At 42.6% G+C, this 13,530-nt stretch overlaps 1 protein-coding gene across 5 annotated transcripts in view; it reads right to left on the bottom strand.

Annotated features, from left to right (window-relative positions):
• Prmt7 (protein arginine methyltransferase 7) overlaps positions 1-13,530 on the bottom strand; it is an 87,268-nt gene that overhangs the window by 21,926 nt on the left and 51,812 nt on the right. For all 5 annotated transcript variants that reach the window (XM_036188750.1, XM_036188752.1, XM_036188749.1 and 2 more), the window contains exons 3-6: positions 13,478-13,514; positions 9,186-9,335; positions 5,020-5,128; positions 1,175-1,287 (exon numbers count right to left, since the gene is read on the bottom strand). In XM_036188750.1, the coding sequence (XP_036044643.1) occupies positions 1,175-1,287; positions 5,020-5,128; positions 9,186-9,335; positions 13,478-13,514 (409 nt within the window). The remainder of the gene's footprint in view (positions 1-1,174; positions 1,288-5,019; positions 5,129-9,185; positions 9,336-13,477; positions 13,515-13,530) is intronic.

The following is a 13,530-nucleotide window of genomic DNA, read 5'->3' as shown; positions in this document are numbered from 1 at the left end:
GTTTCCCTAAAGAAAACAGAATGACAGAATGAGCCGGGCGGTGGTGGCACACATCTTTAATCCCAGCACTTGGGAGGCAGAGCCAGGCGGATCTCTGTGAGTTCGAGGCCAGCCTGGTCTATCAAGTGAGTTCTAGGAAAGGCGCAAAGCTACACAGAGAAACCCTGTCTCGAAAAAACTAAAACTAAAAAAAAAAAAACACTAAAAAAAAGAAAAGAAAAAGAAAACAGAATGAAGAGAACTGATTTTTTATCTGAGTGGGAAGCTGCTGAGTAAGGCGGAAGCACTCCCATCCCTTCACAGATCACTACCTGCATGGATACCTGCAGGACCCCCTCACCTAGCTGGCTGTGGTTCTACCTCCTTGTCTGATGATCCTCCTTCCTCATTCATCCTTTCATTCTGTGTCCATCACCAGGCCCTGGAAACCCAGCAGTGAAGAGGATTTTCACAGCTCAGAATTTAAACAAAAGCTTCTCTACCTCCTCACTACTGCCACCTGAGCTAGATGCCTGCCAGGAACTAAAGGGAGGCCCAGGGTGTATGGAGAGATGCTGAAGGGCTGTACTGAGCATGGTGTAGCAGTGTCTGTGTACAACGGCTTCAATCATAACACTCCTGAAGGCTCTGAGCCACTTACCTATAGTGATATTTTGTTTGTATTGAAATGTGATTTTATTTGTATGTTAATAAAGTTGCCTTGAGGTCAGAGCAAGCCAGAGCAGAAGCTGGGCGGTAGTGGTGCACACCTTTAATCCCAGCACTTGGGAGGCAGAGCCAGGTGGATCTCTGAGTTCAAGGCCACTTTAGAAACAGCTAAACTTGGTGACCCATGCCTTTAATCCCAGAAACCCAACCTTTAATCCCAGGGAGTGGGGGCAGAAAGAGAAAGGTATATAAGGCCTGAGGACCAGGAACTAAGGAGTAAAGCATTTAGTTAGTTAAGCATTTGGTTGGTTAAGCGTTCAGGCTTTGGAGCAGCACAGTTCAGCTGAGAGTCATTGGGATGAGGACTCAGAAGCTTCCAGCCTGAGGAAACAGGATCATCTGAGGAACTAGCAAGGTGAGATAGCCGTGGCTTGTTCTGCTTCTCTGATCTTCCAGCATTCACCCCAATAACCTGCCTCGGGTTTGATTTTATCAGTAAGACTTTTAAGATTGCTGCTACACTTACCTGCACAAGATGCCTATGTGCGTGCTCATAAGAGGGCAGTGCTCCCTCCCCAATCAGTTCCGTGTCAAACAGCTCTGTGACCAGGATGTTAGCACGACATGGCAAGTCACCATCTGAAAACAAGTGAATAGAATCAGAAACATGCACAGACTAGGAAATGTACTTATGACGGATACATTAAGGACACCACATCAAAAAGTAGGGGCTAGAGAAATGACTCAATGGTAACAGCATGTGCTGCTCTTGCAGAAGACCCAAGTTCAGTTCCCAGCACCCACATTAGGCAGCTCAGAACCGCCTGTTAACTCCAGCTCCAAGATATCTGACACCCTCTTCTGGGTTTTGAGGAGTTCTTTTGTCAACTGTTTTCTAAACCTCTAAAACATAATATACTGCTACAATTATTATTTTTAATGAGCCAATAGACCTTGGAAAGAGCTATTTATCATGGAGAATTAACTGTAAACATTTCTAACAGCTGATGAATTATATCAGACAAAGCCCATTCATCTTCCCTACATAGGACAAATTTCACAGCTGACAATGAAGAGAAGATGCGTTAAAGTGGTTTAGAGTGCAGTACAAGGAGCCCTGGAGTCTTGTAGACCTGATCTGGATACCACTTTCTAGCCTGGAGCCTAGGTTCTTACCATCAAGTTAGCACCTCAACTGTAGAACAAGGAGCACAACACGGGTTAGCAAAGTACCTCTCCTGTGACACACACGTGGACTCTATGTGCCCATTTTACTTAAACATCAGTAAAGTGGAAGTTCAGTGTAAATAAATGGAAGTTAAGAAAGAGCAAACTCCCATCTCCTGGCTTAGAAAGTGTCCATTGTCTTTAATATGTTTTTTGTTTGTTTGTTTTGTTTGTTTGTTTGTTTGTTTGTTTCCAAGACAGGGTTTCTCTGTGTAGCTTTGTGCCTTTCCTGGAACTCACTTTGTAGCCCAAGCTGGCCTCAAACTCACAGAGATCCACCTGGCTCTGCCTCCCGAGTGCTGGGATTAAAGGCGTGCGCCACCACCGCCCGGCTGTCTTTAATATGTTAAATTCCAGCTAGAACACACTGTCCCACCTTGATCCATCCCACTGCACTACCACACACTCGCTAGCCTCTGCCTTAGTGAACAGCACCTGTCACACAGCACACAAAGGGGCATCATTTGTCAGGTCTAGGACGATCCTATTCACTATATTCAATGACTACAACAATGCATTACAACAAGTAAGAAAAGTCAGCAAACACCAGCTGAATTCTTGATTCTTCCCTGTCAATAACCATCAAACCTTGCCAATTCTATCTCCTAAATAAATTTTAAGGTGATGAGACTTGAAATGATTTACCATCCAAGTTTGCTTCATTAAAATAAAACAAAGCTTTATGACACAGTGAATTTTAATAAATACTTAGAGCCTAGTATTATCAAGTGAGTGTGAATTTATGAGAGGGTGGTATACAGGAGCCTGAAGAAAGGCAATTATACTAGGTATGTCCTAATTTATCACATGAATGCATGAATTTGCCACACATAGTCAGGGTAATCCATCTAAGGAACAGGTTCCAAACTTAGATACTAATTTTAAGGCCTCAGAACAGTCCCTTGGAGAACTCACATTTGGAATAAGAAGGAAAGTAATAAAGTAACAAAGGTATATGCCTAACACTAACATTCAATAGGCCATACTTAGTAAGTCAGGCTAGCCAGGCCTACAGAACAGATCCTTTCTCAAAAAACAAAAACAAAAGAAATGAAAAAGGAGAACTAATATTAGGAAACACCACCAGGAACTGGGAAGGTTCAGGAAGGATGGAATACAGAAGCACACTGTGGCGTCTAGAGTGGGGAAACAGAAGACTTCTAATGTAGTAATGAGGAGACAACTTGTGGAAGGATATGGCAGTGCACACTTGCAGTCCCATGCCCTGGGAGGCAGAAGTGGAAAGCCAATCAGTTAGAGGCCGGCCTGGGTGACATAAAGTGACTCTGTCCCAATAAAACAAAAACCTTGGCAAGCCATTTGTTAAGATGGGGAACTAGTACTAGGCAGTTTAATCAAGAGGCAGAGGCCAGCTTCGTCTACAGAGTGAGTTCCAGGACAGCTAGAGCTACACAGAGAAACCCTGTCTTTTAAAACAAAACAAACAAACAAACAAAAAAGTGTTGAAAGAGAGAGAATGGTGTGTAAGAAAAGAGGGTGCTAGTTTCTCAAGTGGGCTTTTATTTCTTTGTTGAACCTGGTGTGGTGGTGCATACCTTTAACCCCAGCACTGAGGAATTCAGAGATTCACTTGCCTCTGCCTCCTGAGTGCTGGGATTAAAGATGTGCATTACCATTTCCCTGGCTAAAAGAATCTTTTTTTTTTTTTCTTTTTTTCTTTTTTGTGGAGCTAAGGATTGAACCCAGGGCCTTGCGCTAGCTAGGCAAGGCAAGCGCTCTACCACTGAGCTAAATCCCTAATCCCTAAAAGAATCTTTATAGTTAGGAGTTTGTTTGAGGCCAGCCTAAACTGTGTGTTGTGTTTACATATACACATGCAAACACATACATATGTACACAACACATACATACAAATACACACACATACATACACACACACACACACACACACACACACACACACACACACACACACACACACACAGATTTTTGTTTTTAGATTAGATGAAGGGGCTGGAGAGATGGCTCAGTGGTTAAGAGCACTGACTGCTCTTCCAGAGGATCTGGTTCAATTCCCACCAACCACATGGCAGCTAAAAACTGTAACTCTAAGATCTAAAACCTTCACATAGACATACATAGAATAAAACACATAAAAAAATAAATTATTTTTAAGTTAGATTTAAGTATAATCACTTTGTTTGAATGTTTTGCCTGCATACATGCCTGTGCATGATATACATGCTTTGTGCCCACTGAGGTCAGAGGAGGGCACGGAATGCCCTGGAACCAGAGTTATTGGTCATTGTAAACTACCACATGGGTGCTGGGAACTGAACAGTGCTCTTAACCTTTGAGCATCTCTTCAGCCCTATATTTGGGTTGTTTTTGAAACAGCCTTGCTATATAGTTCAGGCTGACTTGAAACCCACGATCTTCCTTCTGCCTCAGCTTTCCAAATGTTCTGGATTATCCACACCTCCTAGCTTTAGGGTCTTAGGAATCAAACCCAGGGCCTTACATACCCAAGACAAGTACTCTACCAATGGCTACATCCCTATCCTCAAAGTAATTTTTTTTTTAATGTGAGAAAAAAAAAATCCACATATGGTGATCTGTTGATCTGCCTGTAATTCCAGTACCCAGGAGGACCAAGGCCAACCTCAGCTACAAAGTGAATTCAATACCAGCCTGGACTATGTTAGATCCTAATGATGATAATGGCAAAATTAAACTTAAAATAAGTATATCCTTCAATCCTAAAATACTTCATCTTAAAAAATGGCAATGCCAGGCAGTGGTGGCACACACCTTTAATCCCAGCACTTGGGAGGCAGAGCCAGGTAGAACTTTGTGAGTTCAAGGCCAGCCTGGTCTACAGAGCAAGATCCAGGAAAGGCGCAAAGCTACATACACAGAGAAAGCCTGTCTTGGGAAAAAAAAAAAAAAAGGTGGTAATGGCCATAAAGAACAGCTTGTCTTCCCCAAATGTTTTAGCTGTGTTCTCCAAGTTTCAAAAAGCATGTAGAATTTTCTAAGTTTAAACTCCTGACTATAAAGACTTTTCTTATTACCTTAAGTTTGCTTAAAGCAAAAAGTTTCTTTGCTGTGTGTGACTGCTGTGACATTTCATTAGCTCTACTTCTCACACAAAGGTCCTCACACAGGAGGAACACCCCTCACCTGGTCCGACTGTCACCTCAGTGGAATGCTTGTTAATAACTTTAATCTTATCACTGAAGCCATTTTTCTCCACAATCTTCACAGCAGCATCAGCCATAGGCTTAAAAACCTATAAATCAGAGAGGGGAGATAACAGGGAGGGAAAATGAGCAATGTTCTAAAACCAGACAAAAACCCACATACTGCTCAAAGACTCATAGCTAGCAAGATAGTACCTGACTCTGCTCCCATAATTTAATGCTAAAAAATGTTTTAGTCTCCAAATGTGTGAAAATGAACATCAAAGGATGAAATTCAGCCAGGTGGTTAGCTTGTGTCTAATCCCATATTCAAGATGGTAAGGCAGGAGACTCATCATGAGTTAGTGGAAAGCCTGAGCTACAGAGTGAAACCCTGTCTCAATCGCCCCCACCTGCACACACAAAAAGTTTAAATTCAAGGTACTATTTACAACTTCCCATTTCATGCACACTAAGTGGAAATGAAAGAATTTTGTACTACTTAGTAAGGGCATTAGGAGTTACTGCCCTTACTAAATATGCTAAGAGCAGAGCTGTTCCACAGACCTGGGAAAATGTGCTTTAGTCTCCAGAGATAAGAAAGACAGCTAAAGTATGGCGAGACCACCTTCATTTTCAGAACTGACCCAGACTAAAAGCAGTCTGTATTTCCTTATGAAACAAAGTAGACCGCTTTACTCTATCATTCATACCCCCTTTCTTTTTTCTATTTGGTTTTTTCGAGACAGGGTTTCTCTGTGTATATTTGGTGCCTGTCCTGGAGCTTGCTCTGTAGCCCAGGCTGGCCTTGAACTCACAGAGCCTGGCTCTGCCTCCCGAGTGCTAGGATTAAAGGTGTGCACCGCTGCCGCCGCCACCACCCAGCCATAGCCCCTTTCTTAACCCACATGATCCTCCCCAACATTCATAGAAGGGCCTGAACCTTTCCTACCCCATCTACCAAATCAAATCCAACTGGAGGCTGAGAATGGTGATACATGCCCATAATCCCAGCACTTGGGAAGTGCAAATAGGATCGGGAGTTCAAGGCCTGCCTAGCTACACAGTAAGTTAGTTTGGGGCCATCTTGGCCACACAAGACCCTAGTGTCTAACACAAACACAACCTGCAGGAAAGCACAAAGTCTTCCCTTCAGAAGTTATCCCTGAACCCTTCAATAGCCCCTCTAGCCTTGACTTTTCAACCTGCCTAGTCTGGATGTCACAGCTCTAATGCATAAAACACAGAAACTCTCATAAATAAAACGGGGAAACAAAATGGAAGGTTTTCATTTTTTTCTAAATCCTTTTCTGTATTTCCTACCATGAACATGATTTTGGTTTTTACATGACAAAGAAAAGCATATTCTTTTGTTTGTTTGTTTTTCATGACACAATTTCTCTGTGTAACAGCCCTAGCTGTCCTGGAACTCGATTTGTAGACCAGGCTGTCCTCAAACTCACAGAGATTCTCCTGTCTCTGCCTCCCAAGTGCTGGGATTAAAGGTGTGTGCTACCATGGACCAGACTCATTTTGATTTTTTTTTTTTAATGTGGAGCTGAGGATCGAACCCAGGGCCTTGCGCTTGCTAGGCAAGTGCTCTACCACTGAGCTAAATCCCCAACCCCGTCATTTTGATTTTTTTTGAGACATGGTCTCTACATAATCCTGGCAGTCCTGGAACTTGCTATGTAGACCAGTCTGGCCTGGAACTCACAGAGCTCTGCCTGCTTCTGTTCCACCCCCCAGTGCTGGGACTAAAGATGTGCAACACCACGCCCAGCTCATATCAGTTTCTGTACAAGATGAGCCTATGCCGGCACTCAGGAGGCAGAGGCAGGAGAATCTCTATGAGTTTGAAGCCAGTGCGGTCTACATACAGACTTTCGGACAGCCAAGACTAAATAGAACACTGTCCCAACAAAGGAACAAACAATAAATAAAATGAGTGAAGTTAATTTAAAAAAAAAAAAAAAAAAAAAAAAAAAAAAAAAGGTGTTTGGGGCCTTGAGAAATAGCTTAGCAGTTAAAAGCTATGTGGGGTATCTACCAGAGAAGACTGTTCAGACATGGATTTAAGCCAATAGAAAGTCTTTATTAGCTAGCCAGTGACTACACTGGGTGTTTGGGATCCCAGTATAGCCCTGAGTCTTTCTCAGGACAGGCTCCAAAGCTACACAGAGGAACCCTGCTTTGAAAAAAAACAAAACAACAACAACAAAAATCTAAATAAATAAATATTATTGTTGTGTGTGTGTAATGATGTGCATGCATAAGTGTGAGCATGCATGTGCCACAGAGTGCATGTGTAGGTCAGAGGACAACCCTTGGGAATCTATTCTCTCTTTCCATTGGGAGATCCAGGGGTCAAACTTGGATTATCAGGTTTTCAGGACAAGTCACACCTCTACACCTCTATGCACTGATCCATCTATTACACGATCCCAAATGCTCAGCCTTCTAGACTTTGAGATTAGGGCTACACTATAGAGATGACAGGGTGGGCAGCTATCAGGAACCTAAGTAGAACACATTCTATTGTTGACCTCAGGATTTTATGTGATTAAAGAAATAAATGGTAAGGATGACAAGATAGCTCAGTGGGTAAGGGAGCCTGCTGCAGAGCCTGATGAAATGAGTGAATTCATTCCCTGAGGTCTGCATAGTGGAAAAAGAAAACAAACTCTTAAAAGTCGTCCTCCGACCACCACACAAATGCCTCCCCCAAACATACAAAACAAATAAATAAAAATGTGATTGAAAAAAAAAAAATTTAGGGGCTGGAAAGATGGCTCAGCAGTTAAGAGCACTGACTCCTTTTCCAGAGGTCCTGAGTTCAATTCCCAGCAACCACATGGTGGCTCACAACCAATGAGCTCTGGTGCCCTCTTCTGGCCTGCAGGGATACATTCTGTATACATAATAAATAAATAACTCTTTAAAAAAAAAATTAAAGGTATGGTAGTGGACACCTTTAGTCCTGGCACTTGGGAGACAGAAACAATGGATATCTATGAATTAGAGGCCAACCTGGTCTACATAGTGAGTTCTAAGCCAGCTAAGGACATGTAGGTAGACATGTGTCAAAAAAAAAAAGAATAGGCCTGGTGGCACACCTTTTAATCTCAGCACTTGGGAGGCAGAGGCAGTAGTATCTTTGTAAGTTTGAGGCCAGTCTTGTCTGCATATGGAGCACCAAGACTACATAGAGCAACCATGTCTCAAAAAACCAAAAGAAGAAAGAAAAAGCCAGCTAGTTCTATAGGGACATTTAGCCTCATTATACATTAAAAATTGCAGTGTCCTCTCTCTCCCTCCCCCCTTCTCTCTTCTCTCTCCCTCCCGCCCTTCTTTCTCTCTCCCTCCTCTCTCTGTCTCTCTCTTTCCCATTATCTCTTTCCTTCATCTCTCTATTATAATAAACTTTCAAAAAAAATTGCAGTGTCAAGTCACACTCCAGGAAAATTCAATAAAATAGCATTTAATTTTAAAACTCTTGTTTTAAGACTGTCTGTGGTAACTCAAATTGGACAGGACCTGTTGGAGATCCAGGATGACCCTGAACGCTGATTTCCCTAAGTCTACCTCTGGAGTATCAACAGCCAGTTTATGGAGTGCTAGTGATTGAATCCAGATCTACATGGCAGATTGATACTCTAGAGACTAAACTATATCCCCGACACTTTAATGTAAATCTCAGCGCAAAGCAGAAGCATCTCTTAAAATTTTTTTTCTTTTATATTTATTTTTATGTGAATGATTGTTTTGCCTATATATAAGTCTGTGTATCATAGGTGTGCCTGGTGCCTGAGGAGGTCTGAAGAGGATGGAAATGGAGTTATAAGCCACTATGTGGGTGCTGGGAATCAAACCTGGGTTCTCTGCAAGAACAGCCAGTGCTCTTAACCACTGTGCAACCTTTCCAGCCCACATAACAATTTTTGAAAGCTCCTCAGAAAGTCTGACATAGCCAAGTCTGAGAATCACTATTTTAGAGCAAGAAAAAGCTCCTGGAGAAAGGAACCCTGTCTGACTCATCTCTATGTATGAAGAAGTTAGTCCTGTGCTTAGCATGTGTGTGTCAACAGACGGGGAAAACCAAAGGACCTAAAGGCCTTCCCATTTAAGATATAGGATACATACCTACATACATACAGTATGGCTTACCTCAACAGCATAGCAGAAGTCAGCACCTGCAGTAACTGCCATCATTGACAAGAGACCTGTGCCAGTGCCAATGTCAAGGACCAAAGCCTTCTCTCCTCTGTCTTTCACCCTACTCACAGCTGCCCGGATACCCTGGTAGTATTTTATATTCTAAGAGAAAGGGAAAAATAACTGTTACGTCACGTGTTGTTATAATTAAGTGAAAAGGTGCTCTACAGAACTGGAGTCATGGCTGGCAGCACCAGCTTAAGTCAGGACCCTATATCCCTTCTAGCCCGAGATCAGCAGCACTTCCCAGCTGAGCTGGACAGGTACTGCAAAACTCCCAGATCACTGACTCAGCTTCCTGCCCTGTATTAAGTGATTCTCTGTCTGCCATAATCTTCTATTCCCTGGTGAGGGCTGCTGGAGAGACTGCAAACCACTGCCCTTCTTAGCTGATAGGTATAGCCAATAGGGAAATTAAGAGGGTGAATGGCAGGTAGGAGCAGGGAGAAAGTATGTCTTTTCTAAGGAACACTGTTCTAATCTGTTTCCTTTCAGAAACGGCAGCTGGTTCCAGGCCCCCTCTTCTCCCAGTACCCCACAACCAGCCTCCTCTGGTGCCTCAGAGCAGCGCCCAAACCCAAGTTCATTGATCTCAAAAAGCATCAGCCCACAGGGCCTCCTTGCCAACTTCTGGAAGTTTCTGTCAGTCCTAGATCAGGGCTTCCTACTTAGTTTGGTATGTTCTCATTAAATACTCCAGCAAACCTGGGTCCTTGGAGTGCTCTTAACTGCTGCAGGCCGCCGGGAAATATAATGGAATCCAGCTACTATCACAAAAGCTACAACTTGGAAAAGTCAAGGACTTTGACTTTTGAATGTCAAGCCATGGCTTAAGAAGTCTTGGTGATATTTTAGCTTTTGTACATATATTAGCCGATTCCTGAAATAATTTTCTTGTATGCTATGTATGCTTCCAAGAACTCCTAACAGTGTATTTTATCTGAATACCTATCAAGTATACAAGGCCAAATGATCTGCTGAATTAAGGCAAATTAAGCTCAGACCCTCCTTTCTTATACAGGCTTAGGGGTATTTATACTAACATTATAGACTCCCAACATTTACCTAACCACCTCTAGGAATGTAATTTGAATACATAAATTCCCTTCTTCTGATATAAATATATATCATATATACACATATGTACATATATACACATATATATTTAGTTTTTCAAGACAGGGTTTTTCTGTATAGCTTTGCACCTTTCCTGGAACTCACTCTGTAGCCCCAGCTGGCCTCAAACTCAGAGAGATCCACCTGCCTCTGCCTCCTGAGTGCTGGGATTAATGGCATGAGCCACCACAGCCCGGCCTTTTTCTGATATATTAACCGATTTTAGCTCTTAGCTGACATCTTCCCTTACCACTCCCCTTTTGGGTTATAAAAGAAAGCCTGGTGGTCACTGCCTGAGGAAAACTCTTGTCTGCCTTTCAAGCCTGGTGGTCCTGCTGTAGTTAGAGCACTGCAATTGCATGGGTATAGAATTGTAAACCTCAGAGACTTAGAGAGGTTTATTGAGGATTTTGACTGGAGAACTGGATGGAGAACTAGAAGAATGAGATGGAACATGGGGAAGAGCCAGATGGGGAAGAACAAGATGAGAAAGACCAAGATGGGGAAGAACTGAGATGAGAGAATTGAGATAGAACTTTGAGGGGACAGCAGATAAAGCTAAAGAAAAGTCAGGCAAGAAAGGAGGTAGGCATGAGAACAGAACTGAAGGGTGTAGATAGGATTACACACGCACACCCAAGACAGGCTTTCTCTGTGTAGTTTTGGTGCTTATCCTGGATCTTGCTCTGGAGACCAGGCTGGCCTCGAACTCACAGAGATCCGCCTGGCTCTGCCTCCCGAGTGCTGGCATTATAGGCATGTACCACCACCGTCCAGGGTAGATAGGATTTTACCCCAGAGGAATAAAGTAGACGGACAAAAGAGCTTAGTGTACTTGGATTCTTTTCCCGAAAATAATTCTCACTGTTCATAGCTTCTCTTCTGGGCCCCTGGGAAGAATTTTTTTTAATTAATTTATTTATTATGTACACAGAAGAGGGTGCCAGATCTCATTACAGATAGATGGTTGTGAACCACCATGTAGCTGCTGGGAATTGAACTCAGGACCTCTGGAAGAGCAGTCGGTGCTCTTAACTTCTAAGCCATCTCCCCAGCCTGGGAAAAATATTATTAAGGCGAGTCCTTAATAATATTCAAGACTTAACCACTGAGCCATCTCTCCAGCCCCAATAAGTATTTTTTAAAATTGTTTTCTCATTTATTTGTGTAGCCTGAGGAATGTATGTGCATGCACATGTACACACACTAGGGCATATGTGTACCTCAAAATAGGATTTGCAGGAGCCAGTTCTCTCCTCGTACCATGTAAGTTCTACAGACTAAATTGAGGTCCTCAGTTTAGAGATAAGTACCCTTACCTGATAAGCCATCCTCCAACCCAATGATTCAAAAGGGTTTTTTTGGTTTGGTGGTTGGTTTTTGTTTGTTTTTTTGTTTGTCTGTTTTTAAGTTTAAAATACCACGTGTTGATTTCTTTTCTTTTTCCAATGCTGGCTATCACTCATGACCTCACATATACTAGTCAAACGTACTACTGAGTTATATACCAGTCTTTAAAATAATAAATGTTGACAAAAATTTGAAAAAACTAGAAATTCCATACATCAGTAATGGGAACATAAGATTACACAGCCATCCTAAAAAGTTTGAACAATTTCTTAAAATGACAAACATATACTTACTAGGGGCTAGAACATGGCTTATCAGTTAAGAGCACTCACTACTTTCATGACCTGATTCAATTGCTAGCATCCACATGGTAGTTCACACAGTCAGACAGACGCTTGGGTTATCATGCAGAGGAATGAGAAAAGGAGCTCAATGAAAGCAAATGAGGGCTGTGCAAGGATTTGCAGTTGGAAGGTCAGTAGATTTGATGATAGACTACAGGCTCACAACAAGAGGGGAGAGCCACCTTTCTGGCTTGGATGGAATGTCATCTGGCCAACTTCCCTCTGTGGGTCACACGAAAAATCAGAAAAATCTCATAAGCACAAGACTCAATAATAAGATGTTCTTAGTCTAGTAAAAAACCAGGACTGCAACCAGGCGTGGTGGCACACACCTTTAATTCCAGCACTTGGGAGGCAGAGCCAGGTGAATGTGAGTTCGAGGCCAGCCTGGTCCACAGAGTGAGTTCCAGCACAGGCTCCAAAGCTACACAGAGAAACCCTGTCTCAAAAACCAAAACAACAACAACAAAAACAAAACAAAACAAAAAACAGGACTGCTTTTTTCCCAAACACACTCAGATATTTGATTAAAAATTAGAAGACCTTTAGTATAGTCTGTACATTGAAGGTGCTCAAGAATGTCCTTTTAAGGCTAGAGAGATGGCTTAGCAGTTAAGGATGCTTGCTGATCCCACACTAGGCAGTTATAACACAACTTCAGCTCCAGTGGTATGACACCCTCTTCCAGCCTCTGAAATCACCTGCACAAAGTATGTATCTGCATACACAATAATGTATGTTTATGCAGGTGTGTGTGCATGCACACGCGGGAGCGCACACACGAGCGCGCGCGCGCGCACACACACACACACACACACACACACACACAGAGTTAAAACATTACACTGTACTAATAAATATAAACATGTTCAATTAATTGTACTGTTTATATGCATAGGTATGCATGTGCCTGCTTTCATGTGTATCCATGTGGAAGCCAGAAGCTGGGTGTCATCTTCTATCAAATTCCAGGGTATCTGAGACCAAGTCTCAAGCAAGCTCCCACAGTCTACCTGTCTCTGCCACTCCTACTGAGGTTAGAGACACACTGTCATGCCCAGCTTTTACACGGGTGCTGGCAGATTCAAATTCAGGTCCTCATGCTTATGAACCAAGTATTTTTATCCACTGAACCATCTACCCAGCCCTTGTCTACTGCACCTTAATAAAGCTGAGGGGGAGAAAAACAGCCAGAGTTAGAACCCAGCATCCTGAAAGATTTTCTGACCTATAATCTAAGATTCCAAAGTCCACATCCAGATTATGGTTTCTACCAGTCATGGTGGTACACCACCTTTTAATCCCAATACTAAGAAGGCAGAGAAAGGTGGCAATCTCCAAGCTGGAGGTCAGTATGCTCTACATAGCAAGTTCCCGTCCAACCATGACCATACAGTGAAACCCTGTGTTAAATATGGTTTATTTTACACTTACTCTGTCTTTGTCATGCAGCATATCTGCATAGGATGACCTTAAAAGATAAAAAA

This window comes from Onychomys torridus, chromosome 5 (assembly GCF_903995425.1).
Source record: "Onychomys torridus chromosome 5, mOncTor1.1, whole genome shotgun sequence".
NCBI lineage: Eukaryota > Metazoa > Chordata > Mammalia > Rodentia > Cricetidae > Onychomys > Onychomys torridus.
The sequence above is the reverse complement of the archived record's forward strand: the minus strand, read 5'-3'. Positions and strand labels throughout refer to the sequence as shown.